Source organism: Lissotriton helveticus, chromosome 2_1 (genome assembly GCF_964261635.1).
Source record: "Lissotriton helveticus chromosome 2_1, aLisHel1.1, whole genome shotgun sequence".
In the NCBI taxonomy this organism is placed as follows: domain Eukaryota; kingdom Metazoa; phylum Chordata; class Amphibia; order Caudata; family Salamandridae; genus Lissotriton; species Lissotriton helveticus.
The window spans coordinates 1,551,124,055-1,551,137,624 of NC_136059.1; the positions used below are offsets into that span (position 1 = coordinate 1,551,124,055).

Here is a 13,570-nt window from a genome sequence, read left to right on the forward strand (position 1 = left end):
GCTATTTAAAGTAGCTGGTTCCTTGCAATCATTGATTGTGCACTTAGAAATTTCAATGAACAGCAATCATGCGTGCTTATTCCATTAGATAAGAGAAACTTATGATATTATAATAAACCATATCCTCATTAAACACTCAATACGAGGAGGGGCATATTCTTCATATCTCACCTGCTGGAAACATTTCAATGTGTGAAAATGGGAAAATCGTTAAAATAAAAAATAATACAGTATTTCAGTTACACAGTATTATTGACTCAACACACAAATTAAACAAACACGGATATTGCTTCTAACTTCTTTATTGGTCTACATATTTCAAGTCTTATGATGGACACATTGTAATGGAAATGCCTTAATGGACCTTAAGTCTTCCTTCTTGTGATGTGGTCATAAATCACTACTTGGGTGTAGAGGTCAGTGTGGATAGGTGTTCGGGTTGTATTGTCCCCTGGTAAAACCTGAAAACAGAAATACATCCATATTTATTACCAAACAATAGACTGTAGAGGTAGTTTTTTGCTTTAAAAAAAACAATCTAGAATAAACATGTTTTTATTCTTTTCAGAACACTTTAGTGACAAATACAGTAGTAGACGGCTAAGTGGAGGGCAGCGAATTGATAACTGAACCATTGCAAAAGAGAAAAAAACATATTTTAATATGCCCTGTTGCTGCAGATAGTATTTTTTTATGTAATTTTATAAAAACCTGTTCTACGGAGTTCATTCTGAGATCACTGATAAACCTGATTGGGGTGCTAAAACCTTGTGCGCCACAACCAGCATTAGACATTCTTTAGGAAAAACAGCACACCCATTGATTTTACACATTCACTGTTAGAAATGGGGGTCTCTAGTTGGCAGGTTGTTACCATGTCCAAGTAGGGACCCTTCTTCCTAGTCAATATAAGGGGATATACTACTGAAATAACCCCTTCTCACCCCTTTGGTAGCTTGGCACGAGCAGTCAGGCTTATCTCAGAATCACTGTGTAAAGCATTTGCACATAACCAACAGTACTACAGTGAAACACTACAAAAGGACACCACACCAGTTTTAGAAAAATATCCAATATTTTATCTTTGCAAACAAGACCAAAAGCAATAAAAATCTGCAAAACAGTTCTCAAAAATCTTGATAATCAAAAATAGACTTAAAATACAGTTCCTTGAAGTAAGTAGCTCAGTCCAGGCTATAACAATTTTGTGAACAACAAATCCAAACAGTTCTGGCTGACCACGGCATCGTGGCCCAGCTACGGTGTTGGAAAGACCCACAAAGCACTACCTTTAGAAATGCAGGGAATAGGTGACCTCTCGTTGAGCTTCGAAGAGCCGGCATCAGCAGGTGTCGATTCCAGAGGTCGGTGCAGGAATTGTGGGAACCTTAAAGTCACACACGTTGCAGATCGGACTCCTTGCAGTTGAAGTCGGGAACGCTGGCATCGGCAGGAGTCGGAGCTGCGGTGCGAAGTGCAGCAGTGCAGCATGTGGTGCCCTCAGGTCGCGGTGCAGGCAGCAGCCCAGTGACGGTCGGCCAGTGGCATGGGTGAGACTAAGGCTGTGGTACGAAGTGATGCGGTGCTCATCGCAGTGCTGGCAGGTCACGGTGCAAGCAGCGTTGTCGTTGTTGCTGAAGCATTTTTGTCGACTGATGAAATGGAGTCGATGGCGCCCGCGTCAGTAGGCCAAGGCTAAAGTGCGGGATGAGGGCGGTGCATTGTGTGAGTTAGAGCGGTGCCCTCGAACCACGGTGCAAGCAGTGGCATTGATATTGGCATGGAGCGTCGTTGTCGGGGATACCATGGCGGCGGCATGAAGCAAGGCGATGCGAAATGCGGTGCCCACAGGTCGCAGTGCAAGCAGTGGTGGCATCAAATTGTTTGTCAGTGAAACCAGGGTTGTGGTGCAAAGTGTGTTGTTGCCCTCTGTAGTCTTTTCAGGACATGGAGCCGGCAGAGGCATCATTGACAGTGTTGGGTTGCTTTTTTTCTGTTGCAGCACAAAACACACAGTTCCCAGTGCTGAGAGCAAACAAAGTTGAAGTCTCTGCTGTTCCTGAGACTTCTTGAACAGGCGGCAAGCTCTACCTCAAGCCCTTGGAGAAACTCACACAAAGAAGTTGCAAAAAGATCAGTCCGGTCCTTTCACTGCCCAAGACAGAAGCAGCCACTGCAGGTCAACACAGCAAAGCACACAGCAAAGTGGTAATTCCGCCTCACAGCTTCTCCAGCTCTTCTTCTTAGCAGTCTTCTTGGTCCAAAAGAGTTGTATAATCCTGGGGTCTGGGCCCCAATATTTATCCCATATTTCTCTTTGTTCTCTTGTGCCAGAGACTGTCTGTGCTCAGTCCAAACAAGTTCTTTCCTCTCTGGCCCAGCTTCCTTGCAGAAGGTGGAGACAGCATTGTCAAATGCAGACCAGGCCTTTTTAGGTGCAAGGAAATCTCCTCCCACTACTCTAAATGCAGCCCAGGTCTATTCAGCCCAACCCTGACTCATCCAGGAAAGGCAGGGAATACCTTGATCCCCCCAGTGGCTGTCTGTAGAAAATGCACATCCCCAGCCCCTGTCACTACAAAGCCAGACAGTCAATCCACAACCCAGCAGAGGCACACAGGATGGCTTAGCAAGAAAATACCCACTTTCTAAAGTGGTATTTTCAAACACACAATATAAAAATCATCTTTACTAATAGATGCATTTTTATATTCTGAGTTCAGGCATACTAAACTCCATCTTTCTATCTTTTCCCAATGCCAATGAGAAGTTATTCTTGTAAGATGTACAAAGTATTCCCTATTCTATCCTATGGGACAGATAGCCTTTCAATAGTGAAAAATGAATTACACTGTATTTCACTATCAGGACATGTTACACATGAAAGTATATATCATACCTTTCATGTATACTGCACCCTGCCCATAGGGGTACTTTGGGCCTACCTTAGAGGTGACTTATATGCACTTGCCAGGTCAACATGGCAGTACAAACTGTGCGCAGACACTACAGTATCAGGTCTGAGATATCTTTATAGGGCTTCTTCTGTGGACGGCACATTCAGTGCTGCAGGCCGATTGGTAGTATTAGAATTACAAGCCCTGGCACTCTCAGTGCACTTGACTAGGGACTTACCAGTAAATAAAACATGCCAATCATGGAAACACGAATCCATAACATAATTTACAGTAAGAGCACTTGCATTTTAACACTTAACAGCAGTGAGAAAGTGCGCAGAGACACTAAACCAGGAAAAACAGAGTAAAAAATCAGGTCAGTAAGCAAAAAGACCGGGGAAACACTCCAAAAGATGCAGGTCTAACATTCACCTTTCTCCCAGAAAACGTAGCAAAATTTGAACAGGGAAACCTACTTAAAATATGTTATACAATCTGAAATCGGTGCACAAAAATCTGATTTGGTACGTATGTTATGCCTCATTCAGAGAATGAAAACGTGTAAAAGGGGGTAATAACATAAACAGTAAATACTATATCCTGTATCTCTGAGTGTAGCACTACCTCCCAAAAAACACAGGACTCATTATAAGGCCTTAATTCTTTCAATCACAATCATTAATAAAGTAAGTTGATCAGCAGCTATATCACCAGAGCAACGCTCCTGCTGTACTTACTGTACAAAGACCAGGGTCTGCGTTACAGAGAGTGCCTAGGACTGCTACGAGCATGTGCGCCCGCTTTGTGCACCCCTGGAGCATTTTAGTAATACAGGAGGGGCCGCAGATGCTTGTGCAGCCTCTTCAGTAATACAGCTAGCAATGGCACACATGTAGCGCAAAGGCTATCATTAGCTAGCATTCCCTAAAGTGTATGGGGCGTGGCCCCATGCAAACGAGAGAATCACTTTGCCTCTGCGCCCTCGTTGAATTATGGACACGGATGCAGAGGTAAAGATGCCACAAAAAGGTGACATACTCTCATGGCGCCTCCTAAAGTTAGTACTCTGGAGGGGAGAAGGGGGGTCCCGTGGACCCCTCAGACATCCCCTTGCAAGCAGCTGCAGTCACTCACTGCATCAGCCTGCAAGGGGATCTCTGTCCTTCTTGAAAGTGCAGGGGATTGCCGCCTACACTGTGAAACATGGAGCGGCTTTGAAGCAGCTGCTCCGTATTTCAATTGAATACGCTGCCCACAGGACAGCACGAGTTCACAACTGCCCTGGAGGCAGCGCATTCAGGGTAATACTGTGCGCTTTACCTGTTTGAGCATGGTGCACCTATTCAAAGGTGCGCTGTGGAACAAACAGAGAAAGTGTGGCATATATGTAATAGGGCCCCTGGGCATTAACAGCAATCCCCAGAATATTAAAACACATTTCTCTAAAAGAACGCATACTTGTCTTTTATTGGGTTATCATAATATTGTTAAATTGTGATTCCTTTAAAAACAAAGCTGTTCTCTCTTTTTTTTAAGAATGCTTGTATAGCACATGGCGTCCCAGTGCTTTGGGACGAGTGACCAGGGAAAGAGATGCTTGCTAGATAGAAAGACAGCCAGGTAAGGTCTATTTCTTGAAAACCAGGGAACAAGAGAGCAGCATGCACACACATCTTGTGCTAGATGGATGAAAACAGCCAGGTTTTAATCTGTTTTCTGAATGCCCAGTGATCTTGTGTGCTGCGCGCCTCTTCTAATTACTTTATTCAAATACATTAAAGAGCAACCCGTATTTCCAACAAATAATATGTAACACATAATGTACTTTTTTGCAGTGTTAGCAGTAAGGCGAAGTCTGTGGTTCACAAAACCTGGTGAAGTCGAACAACTGATGAAATTGGGTGAAGCCAGTCACATATTTAAATTAACAAAAAAGAAACAAATAGAACAAGGGTTTGAAAGCTTTTTAAAAATACTTATGGTCACTAGGGGCTGGATTGTACATAGTCACAGGGGCACAACGGGCATGTGCGCCTTCTTTTTGCACCCTCAAGGCACTATTGATACGGAAGGGGCCACAAAAGCTTGTACGGCCCCTTCTATAATACTGATCACGCTGACGCAGATGTAGCACCAGTGCTATCCTATGTGGCATTCCCTCCTTTTCTTGGGGGCATGGCCCCATGCAAATGAGGTAATCGCTCTGCCTCTGTGCCCACACAGTGTTACCCACCAGGGTGCATAGGTAAATATGTCCTTAAGAGGCGCACTGACAGTGCACCACAAAAAGGTTGTGAACTGTCAGTGTGCCACTTGAAGCAGCCTTTTGGAGGGGGGAAAGGGAGCCCCATGGACTTTCCAAAAATTCTCCGTTAGGCGGGTGCAGTCACTCACTGCCCCCCCCCCCCCCCCCCCCCATCTTTAACGCCTCTGTAAAGTGAGACATAGAGCAGCTTTGAAACTACTGCTCTGTATTTCACTGAATGTGGTGCCCCCAGTGCAGCAAACGTTTGCAGCTCCCCTGACGGCAGCATGTTCATCATAATAGGGCACACTGTACCAGTTTGCAACAGGTGCACAAGCTTAAAGGAGCACTGTGGCGCAAACAAGGACAGTGCACCGATATATAACACAAGCCTGTAGAGTGCCTGTGGGATGACAGTTTCACTGTCTTATGGGCATTACAGACACAATCTGGCCTCAAATCACTGCAGGAGGTCGAAGAAATAATACATTTTTTGAAACTAATAGAGACAACAAACTCCAATTACAACCCGGATCAGTATGAAACGTGACAAAAGTTGTATTTCTAAAATATTCTCAAATGGTGAGTAGATTCAGGAGGTTAAAGCATCTGAAAATAGATATGAAGTATGCATTGAAGTATGGGGATTGGAAGCATTACACTGCTGAAGCAGTAATTTTGCACTGCTGATTGGGGAACTGTGCATTAATAAGCTTTGCATTGGCCGATCAGTGTAAAAACACATTTGCACTGCATGTGTAAAGATGACGTCTGCACCAGCTAAAAATAACATTTTGCATTGATTGGCTAAAGCAAATGGGGTTAGTCATTGGTGCAAAATCTCTCAGTCTACGGTGCAAAGTTTCGAGTTCTGCAACACATTTGTGAATGCCTTAAACCCTGAAATTGGAGGGGAAATTGTTGGCAACAATATAATAATGTGCTTCTTAGTCTATTTAGGATGTGATATCAGGCTGAATTATGGAGAGTTAAACCAGTCAACCACTAGCAGAACGAAATCCTTGAGTTAATTCATGTAATGTCAAAACTACTTTCACCACTGGCTCTGCTTTTTGCTTGGGAAGAAATATTACAAAGGAGTGATACGCTATCTGCCTGAGCGTTTTATGTACACTTACAACTGTATTAGGCTCAAATGCTAAATTTCATTGCAGATGTTTCATTGTTTCTATATTGTAAACTAGTGGCATATTACACAATATTTACGTTGCTTTCTGTTTTGAATGTACTGGGATATATATATATATATATATATATATATATATATATATATATATATATATATATATATATATAAATATATATATATATATATACATATATATATATATACTAAATAACAATCAATCATGATGCTTTATTCTGTCATTTATTTAAACAAAGTACACAAAAATAAACAAATATGTCAATCATGTTATCAAGCGTTGCGTTGGGACTGAAAAGTCCTCCGTACGGTAAGAGATGTGCACCCATGCCTGAGTGCCCAACTGTACTGTTGTCTGGGTCCCTAATGCTGATTTTTTTGCCAAAGGTGAACACGGATCATGACTGTCTGCATGACAGAGGCCTGTCTCATGGATTGCAGTCTTGTTGGACCAGGAGAGGCAGCTAAAGTACTGCCCTCATAGTGGTGAAAGGCTACTGCATTCACCAGGACTTAAACAATACAAGTTGGTGGCAGTGTACCATGTAGTGATAAGTAATTGTGAACAGATTCTTTTTATCCTGTGCCACTGGACTGAGGCCTGCAGACTCATTCACTTGTTCAAAAGTTCTACTACTGTGTGCTAAACTCACCCCTGGCCTACATACGGTAGATGTAGAAGAGCGTGCATGATGCAAACGTGTGCTGGGTGTATGTGTGCTCTTAAGAAGTACAATACAAAGGAGTGAAGTGTGGTACAGTGTGCATGTGGTAAATATGTGTATGCTGACAATGTTTGTTTTTAATAACACACTCTGGTATAATATAGAAAGGATGCAGTACTGAACCGTGTTTACGCCAACTGATTGTCTGCTGCATCTAGTTGTGCGTGGAGTGGCATAACACAAGACAATACAGTGCTGTGTATTAAATGTGCTGTGGTTGTACACTGGGTGCAAACGTGCCTGCAGTGATACATTACATGGAGGACCTTGGGTTCCATTTTGGGAATCCCAGACCTGCTTGGTGAAAACATGAGGAGTGTAGGAATCCCCAGACAGATTTTTTTATTGCTGCATTGCTGTAATCTGGGAGGGGCATGTACTGGAGGATGCGAGAGCCAGACTCTCTCTGTGCATTTCAAAGGGCTCTTTGGTTCAATGATGAATCACAAGGAAGGGGCCTGGACACAGGTTAGGACAAGAGACATGGGGCTTATAAGAAAATCATAAAGAGTAGGGCTGGGGGCCCGAGAATAACCTTTTGATGCACATATCACTGTGGCTGACATCCAGTGTGAACTCGGGTCACACCAACCCAGGAATCGTGTTGTAGGATAATCAACTTCGGAGTCCTGCCTGCTGTGACAGACATCCTTCAGGAGGAAGAAGAAAGGGGAAAGATGTACATTTCAAAGAAGAAGAACCCCAACATTAAACTTCAAAGGCTCAGACAATAATTTACATGTTGTGTCTGGAAAAGGACTATAAGTAAGGGAGTTTGAGGCCCCATACTTTGTCATCTGCTGGCAGCCAGACAGGCTGTGTGAGGAGTGGAAGCTCTGCAAGACTACTGCGAATGGCCAGGACTGGGGGCCCAGGCCTGCCAGTCTACCTGCTGGGTGAGGGGATATCACCCAGGGAAACCAAGACCACCTTCCCTGAAGCCTGTAAGACCAGTGCCTGCCTGCTCACCAAGATTAGTGTGGCCTGTGAGGAAGAAGAGAGTGTTGGAAGAAGCAAGGTCCAGAGAAGACCTATCATAAAGACTCCCTGTGCAAGGTGTGAGGTATGTGGAAGCCACTATTGCACCGACCAGGCTGTAGCCCCTGTGCTGGATTGTTTTGGTGACCGCCATTTAACAGGTGGGGATGCCCTGGACTGAGCCAAGGAGTGAGGTGTGAGGAACCTTCTCTCACATCAATCGGGCCATAGCCATTGTGTTGGATTGCTTTGGCAACCCCTGTGTGCCAGGAGGTGCCGCCGTAGTCTGGGCTGAGGAGTGAGGATTGTGTGGAGGGTCCCAGGCATGCATGACCTTCTGGTGGGTGACCCCATGTGCCAGAGCGGGCCCACCATGAACGTCAATGCCAGGTTAGTGTGACTGGACTAGTAAGTGTCATGGTGGCTACCCCGTATGCCAGGAGGAGTCGCCGGAGATGCTGAGGCCAACGGTTTGGGCCATTGCCCTTGACCGAGAAACTGCTGCTGTCACCAAGGCGTGTCTAGCCCGCATTCTCTGAACTGTACCAAAGGAGGACTATGAACCAAAGTACACCATCAGAGCCTAGTCAGATCAACAAGACTAATCCCCCCTCAACCCCACCCCCTAAGAGAAGAGTGACTTACTGTGCGATCGCCAAATCGGTGTGTGAAGGACCTGCTTGTGGATCAATCTGCCTGTAACCCATGTGCTGGATTGTTTTGGCAACCCCAGTGTGCTGGGGAGCCACCGTGGTCTGAGCCCAGGATCGATGATTGTGTGCAAGGAACGTTTAGTATGCTCTGGAGAATATAAAAAGGGATCCCTGCCTAAAATCTCTCCTAAAATGGTTGTTTAATTGAACAGGATTTAGTTTACATCTGGGTCGAACCTCATGCTCTCTGTTGGGCAGGAAAAGGGTAAAATACACACAGGGATAAAATGGCGGTTCTTGCTTGCTTATCTCTGCACTTAATAGTCCACCATAAAATTACAACATCTGCTAAGAGTCGATTATTTTGAAATGATAATCTCATATTGTGTTATGAATAGTATGTAACAAAAAAATTGCATTAAAGCAATTTTCGATACTCAAAAAGTTAATTACATAGGTTTTTTGCTTTTTTCTGTCTCTTATTCCAGGTTTCAATTTAGATACCCTAAATAAGGGGGATGGATTCAGATATTGAGACATTTAACTATAACTGAGGAATTACTTCAAGTTATAGCTTTTTTTCTTGTGAGTGTTAGAAACTGTTGCCTTCCCAAGGTTAGAAGGAAACGATTTACTTAAGAACTAATGTCATACTGAGGGCTACCATACACAAACACTTACTCTTTCATATAACCTTAGAAACCAATGCCTTCTAAAGGTCAGACCTAACAAATTTTATAAATGAAAATGCCAAACCATATTTCAGATGACCATACAAAGAATATTTTCTTTTTTTCTAGCACCAGATATGATGATTACAAATTTATGATGATCTTGTGAATTGTAAATCACATATTAGATCTGTGTGTTCCTTCATATTGATAGGTCCTTAGGCCACGTAAGAGTATCTATCCATTAAATAATTGATCTAGTCCTAATGAGTGCATTTGTTAATGTATAATAAATTGTAACTATCTATCTAGTCGTAGAGAGTTTGCTTGCTGCTGGATGGATGCTAGATAATAATATAATCCCAATGCAGAATACAGTTTATAAAACTGGAATTCAAGCAATGGAGGTTTTCTAATAATGTTGCTTGATATATAGTTTTTTTATATCTACAGACAGTATACAGTATTCACAACGAAGAAGGTTATCGCCGAGTAATAACTTCATGCATACAATCATCAAACAGTATTGGACCACTGGGTCTCCCTCTACACATCACTTCCATTCAGGTTAATTACAAAGGGTTAAGAATTCTTCAATATGGTTAGAAGTGTAGTTCAGGCCTTGTAATCACACCTGCTTGATGTATTGATTCCTCCCTCAAATTCCAGACACCCTAAATATAATTCTCTTTCCAAACATAGCTCCGGATTCCAGTGGCTCAGAGATCCTGAAAGCAACTTTTCGCAAACTGTTGAAATTACATAACTTCAAAGCCTACTCACATATTAGAACATTGAAATGTTGGGAGCTTCATTGAAAACAATGGAGTGCTCTGGGCTTCTAATGGGCGGCAGAAGCACGGAGCTCCAATATTTTAATGTTGCCATTCACAGGTTTTGCTGTGAACAAAGGGCTTGTGGAGCCTGAGGGGATTTCAATCTTAGCCTTTGTTTTATTTGTTAGAATATCCTGCCCTGTGTTCTAATAGCCTTATAGCCTGCCGTTGCTGGGCTATACCGACCATTAAACGCCCGATCCCCTGTCAAAGGCCCTCGCCTTCGGATCGGGCCTTTGAAGCTGGAGCGGTCCTTTATTGGCCGATTTAGCCCGCTAGGGAGGGCTATAAGGCTATATTCGATTGCCCTCCTACATGATAGTCTCACTCAATGGACAGGCTTAATTAAGTTCATATTGATCACCTAAAAAAGGCTGTCAATAAATCAATCAGTTTTACACTCTGAGCCAGTGCCGCTTTCAGCTGTGTATCTGCTTTGTGGTTCCTATTAACCTTTTCAGCGCGACCGCGATTCCCCCTCCGGTGCTGGGCCGTAATAAAAACGGGTGTGGTCGTGACGGAACGGTTCCGTCATGAGCACAGCTCAACCGTAGCTCATGACGGAACCGTTCCGTCATGAGCATGGAAGGGGTTAATATACTACTCAGAAGGTAAGTCCTAGTTTAATCACAGGAAGATTCCCCTTGCTACAGGGTGTCATAATGCTCTGTCATGTGGTCTATATGAGTAAGTAACAGCAGATTAAAATTGAAGCTTTCTTCTAATAATTTAGTGTATCTACTGTCAATGCAGCAAGTATAATAAATCACTGTCTCCAGGCACTTTCTCTAGCCTGCAGCTTGCAGATCTTGTGGGTGTCAAATTTTCATAAGATGGAAAGCAACTTGTGCTGTGCTGTTTCACCCTTTATACCAAAAAGACAATGGTTCCAGTGGAGCATTAAATGTAGTCACAATAAATGATACAACCAAGCATAATAGCAATGAGAAATAAAGGAGGGAGGTAGGGGATGTCTGGTAATGAAAGCACAACTCTACACATAGATTTTTGTATGCAAAAATTAGTCAAATTGTATTTTCCAATTTTACAATATATACATAAGCATAGTTACACTGTGCACGTGTCCCAAGTGAATATGTGTGAACCAAAAACATAAACAATCAAAAGGACATCAACAGGGATATTTACAAGGTTTCTACTGGGATATATACAAGGAAAGAAGGCAAATGACCAGATATGATACAGTGGATATTAACACAATGGCTATTTCAATCATAGACACTGGTAAAACTGGTTTGTTTCCTATGGGCGTCGACGGCGTTTCGACCCGGGGGTGGATAAGGGGTCTCTTCAGGACAAAGACGGTATGTGGGACATCTATGTGCTCATAATGACGGGGAATTAAAAGGTGTGATTCACCGGGTGAATAAATAATTCCTAGCGTACTCACAGTATGCCCGAGTCGGCTACACTGAGTCGCTATTGAATGGCCCCAGAGTAATGACTTCGTGCTTTTCCAAAACCAATTTGGGAATTCTTAAGCGCCAGACGGGGTCCGCGGCATCTAGCTTGCCAATTGCGACCTCAAGGAACAATGCCTGGTTTTTTGATACGCGCTGGCTGCAGAAGGTCGGGAGCTCACTGTCACGGCTATTCCAATGTGTCAAAACCTCAAAACCTGCCTCTTCGACAGACCCCCTCCTTGATGGACTGGAACCTGCAATCCCCCCCCCCCTCACCCCCCCCCCCACCCCCCAGCACCTTGAGACCCTTACGGTGAGTAGTCGTGCTGTTTCACCCGTCCTCTCTGGAAGGGGGCAGCATGCACATAGGAGGGTACTGCACTGGGTATGGATGGACTTTGGATCAAATTGGTGAGGTACACGAAAGGCCAAGTGATACATGGAAGTAGTTTGGACCTCTCCCAATTGACTCCACTTTCTAATTAAACCTTTGCTAATGAAGCCCCCAGTAATGTGACCTGGCAGCAAAATCTACGCTGCTGGTCAGATCTCACTGAACATTGGCTGTGACCAGGGTAGACATTATTCTCTGCTACACCCTATTTTCTATGATCAATCCTCAGGTCAGGAGGCACAAACTCACAGACTATAGCACTACGTGATCAGATATAGAGACATGTAGGACAGAGGGAATGGAGTAAACTTGCTTTCTGGGTGAGAGCCCTATAAAGAGAAGTGTGCTCTACCATCAAAGTATGCATACACGTTTCCCACACGTTGTACAGAAATGTATGCTGAGGGGAGGGGCACCACATAGTCATTTACATTGTCTTTCTTCACCATCATACAATGCTTTGAATTTTCTTTTGAACATGATCGCGTCTTTGTGTTGATCAATGTGACAGTTAGCGCGGTTTATTCAGATTTGAACCGGATTTCTAAAAGAAAGCTGGGCGAAGGACCTCTCAGTCCTCTCAGACGCTATATCTCGACTGCTATTGATAAACGCATTTGCAACAGGAATCTTTCAAATGCCTAAATGGCCATGACATTCTAAAAGCGATACACCATTTGTAAGGCTTAAATGCAAGGACTCAAAAGCCAAAACATTTAGTGAGAAGGCCATAATCAGCAATGAGGAATAACTAAAAAATAATGCTAACTGACCACTATGCAGAACAGCCAATTGCTATTGAGCAGCAAAATGCATTGGTTGAAGAAGACGAGGTGGTTCTTCGCAACAAAAACCATAATGCATTCAAATATTGTTATTTATCAAAATGGTGACTAGCCTATTTTGGTCTGTCTATAAAGAAGTAATATCCTTCGAAGGTGGGGTTTTCATGGCTGGTTTGTATGGCCACTCTGTTCAGGGACAGCTGCCCCAAATCAATATATTTTGATGTAGGACCAATAAATAGTACTTGTGCACCATTTTTCGATCAGGGTCGATGTTATCTCCTTTCCTGAAAGAATGCCACATTGTTCCCTCAAACTTAATAAAGACACTCACTATATGCCCATGCCGCCGCTGCTGGCAGAGGTGGGCAGGAAGGTAGGACCACCTTTGCTATCGCCATGGGGCAGGGCCATTGCTGTCATGCAGCCAGACTCTCTCTGCACCCAAGATAATACTGATCTCTGGTGCTTAACCCTTCCTGGTGCGTTCTCTTGCATAAAATGGAGCCTGTGGTTCCGGCACTCCCTCCCTGACCTTCATTACTGGAAACAGCCATCACATCACATGCGTTACAACGCATGTGATCACAACGTAATTGTTACATCGCAGTACCATTACAACGCAAGTTGTTACAATGACTTGCTCTAGGGGGCGCTCTAAACTAAGGAATAGTATAAATTACTATTCCAACACCTTTCCTACTGTTGCACACACTGGAGTTGGAATAGTAAATTATACTATTCCTAAGTCCAGTGCGCCCCCTAGAGCAAGTCTTTGTAACGACTTGCATTGTAAT

At 43.5% G+C, this 13,570-nt stretch overlaps 1 protein-coding gene across 1 annotated transcript in view; it reads right to left on the reverse strand.

Moving 5' to 3' along the window:
- Positions 1–292: 292 nt before the first annotated feature.
- The window catches only part of CFAP299 (cilia and flagella associated protein 299), a 2,020,143-nt gene continuing 2,006,865 nt past the window's right edge, over positions 293–13,570 (reverse strand). Inside the window, exon 6 of the mRNA XM_078677578.1 lies at positions 293–461. Within this exon, the coding sequence (XP_078533704.1) occupies positions 366–461 (96 nt within the window). The 3' untranslated portion in view covers positions 293–365. The remainder of the gene's footprint in view (positions 462–13,570) is intronic.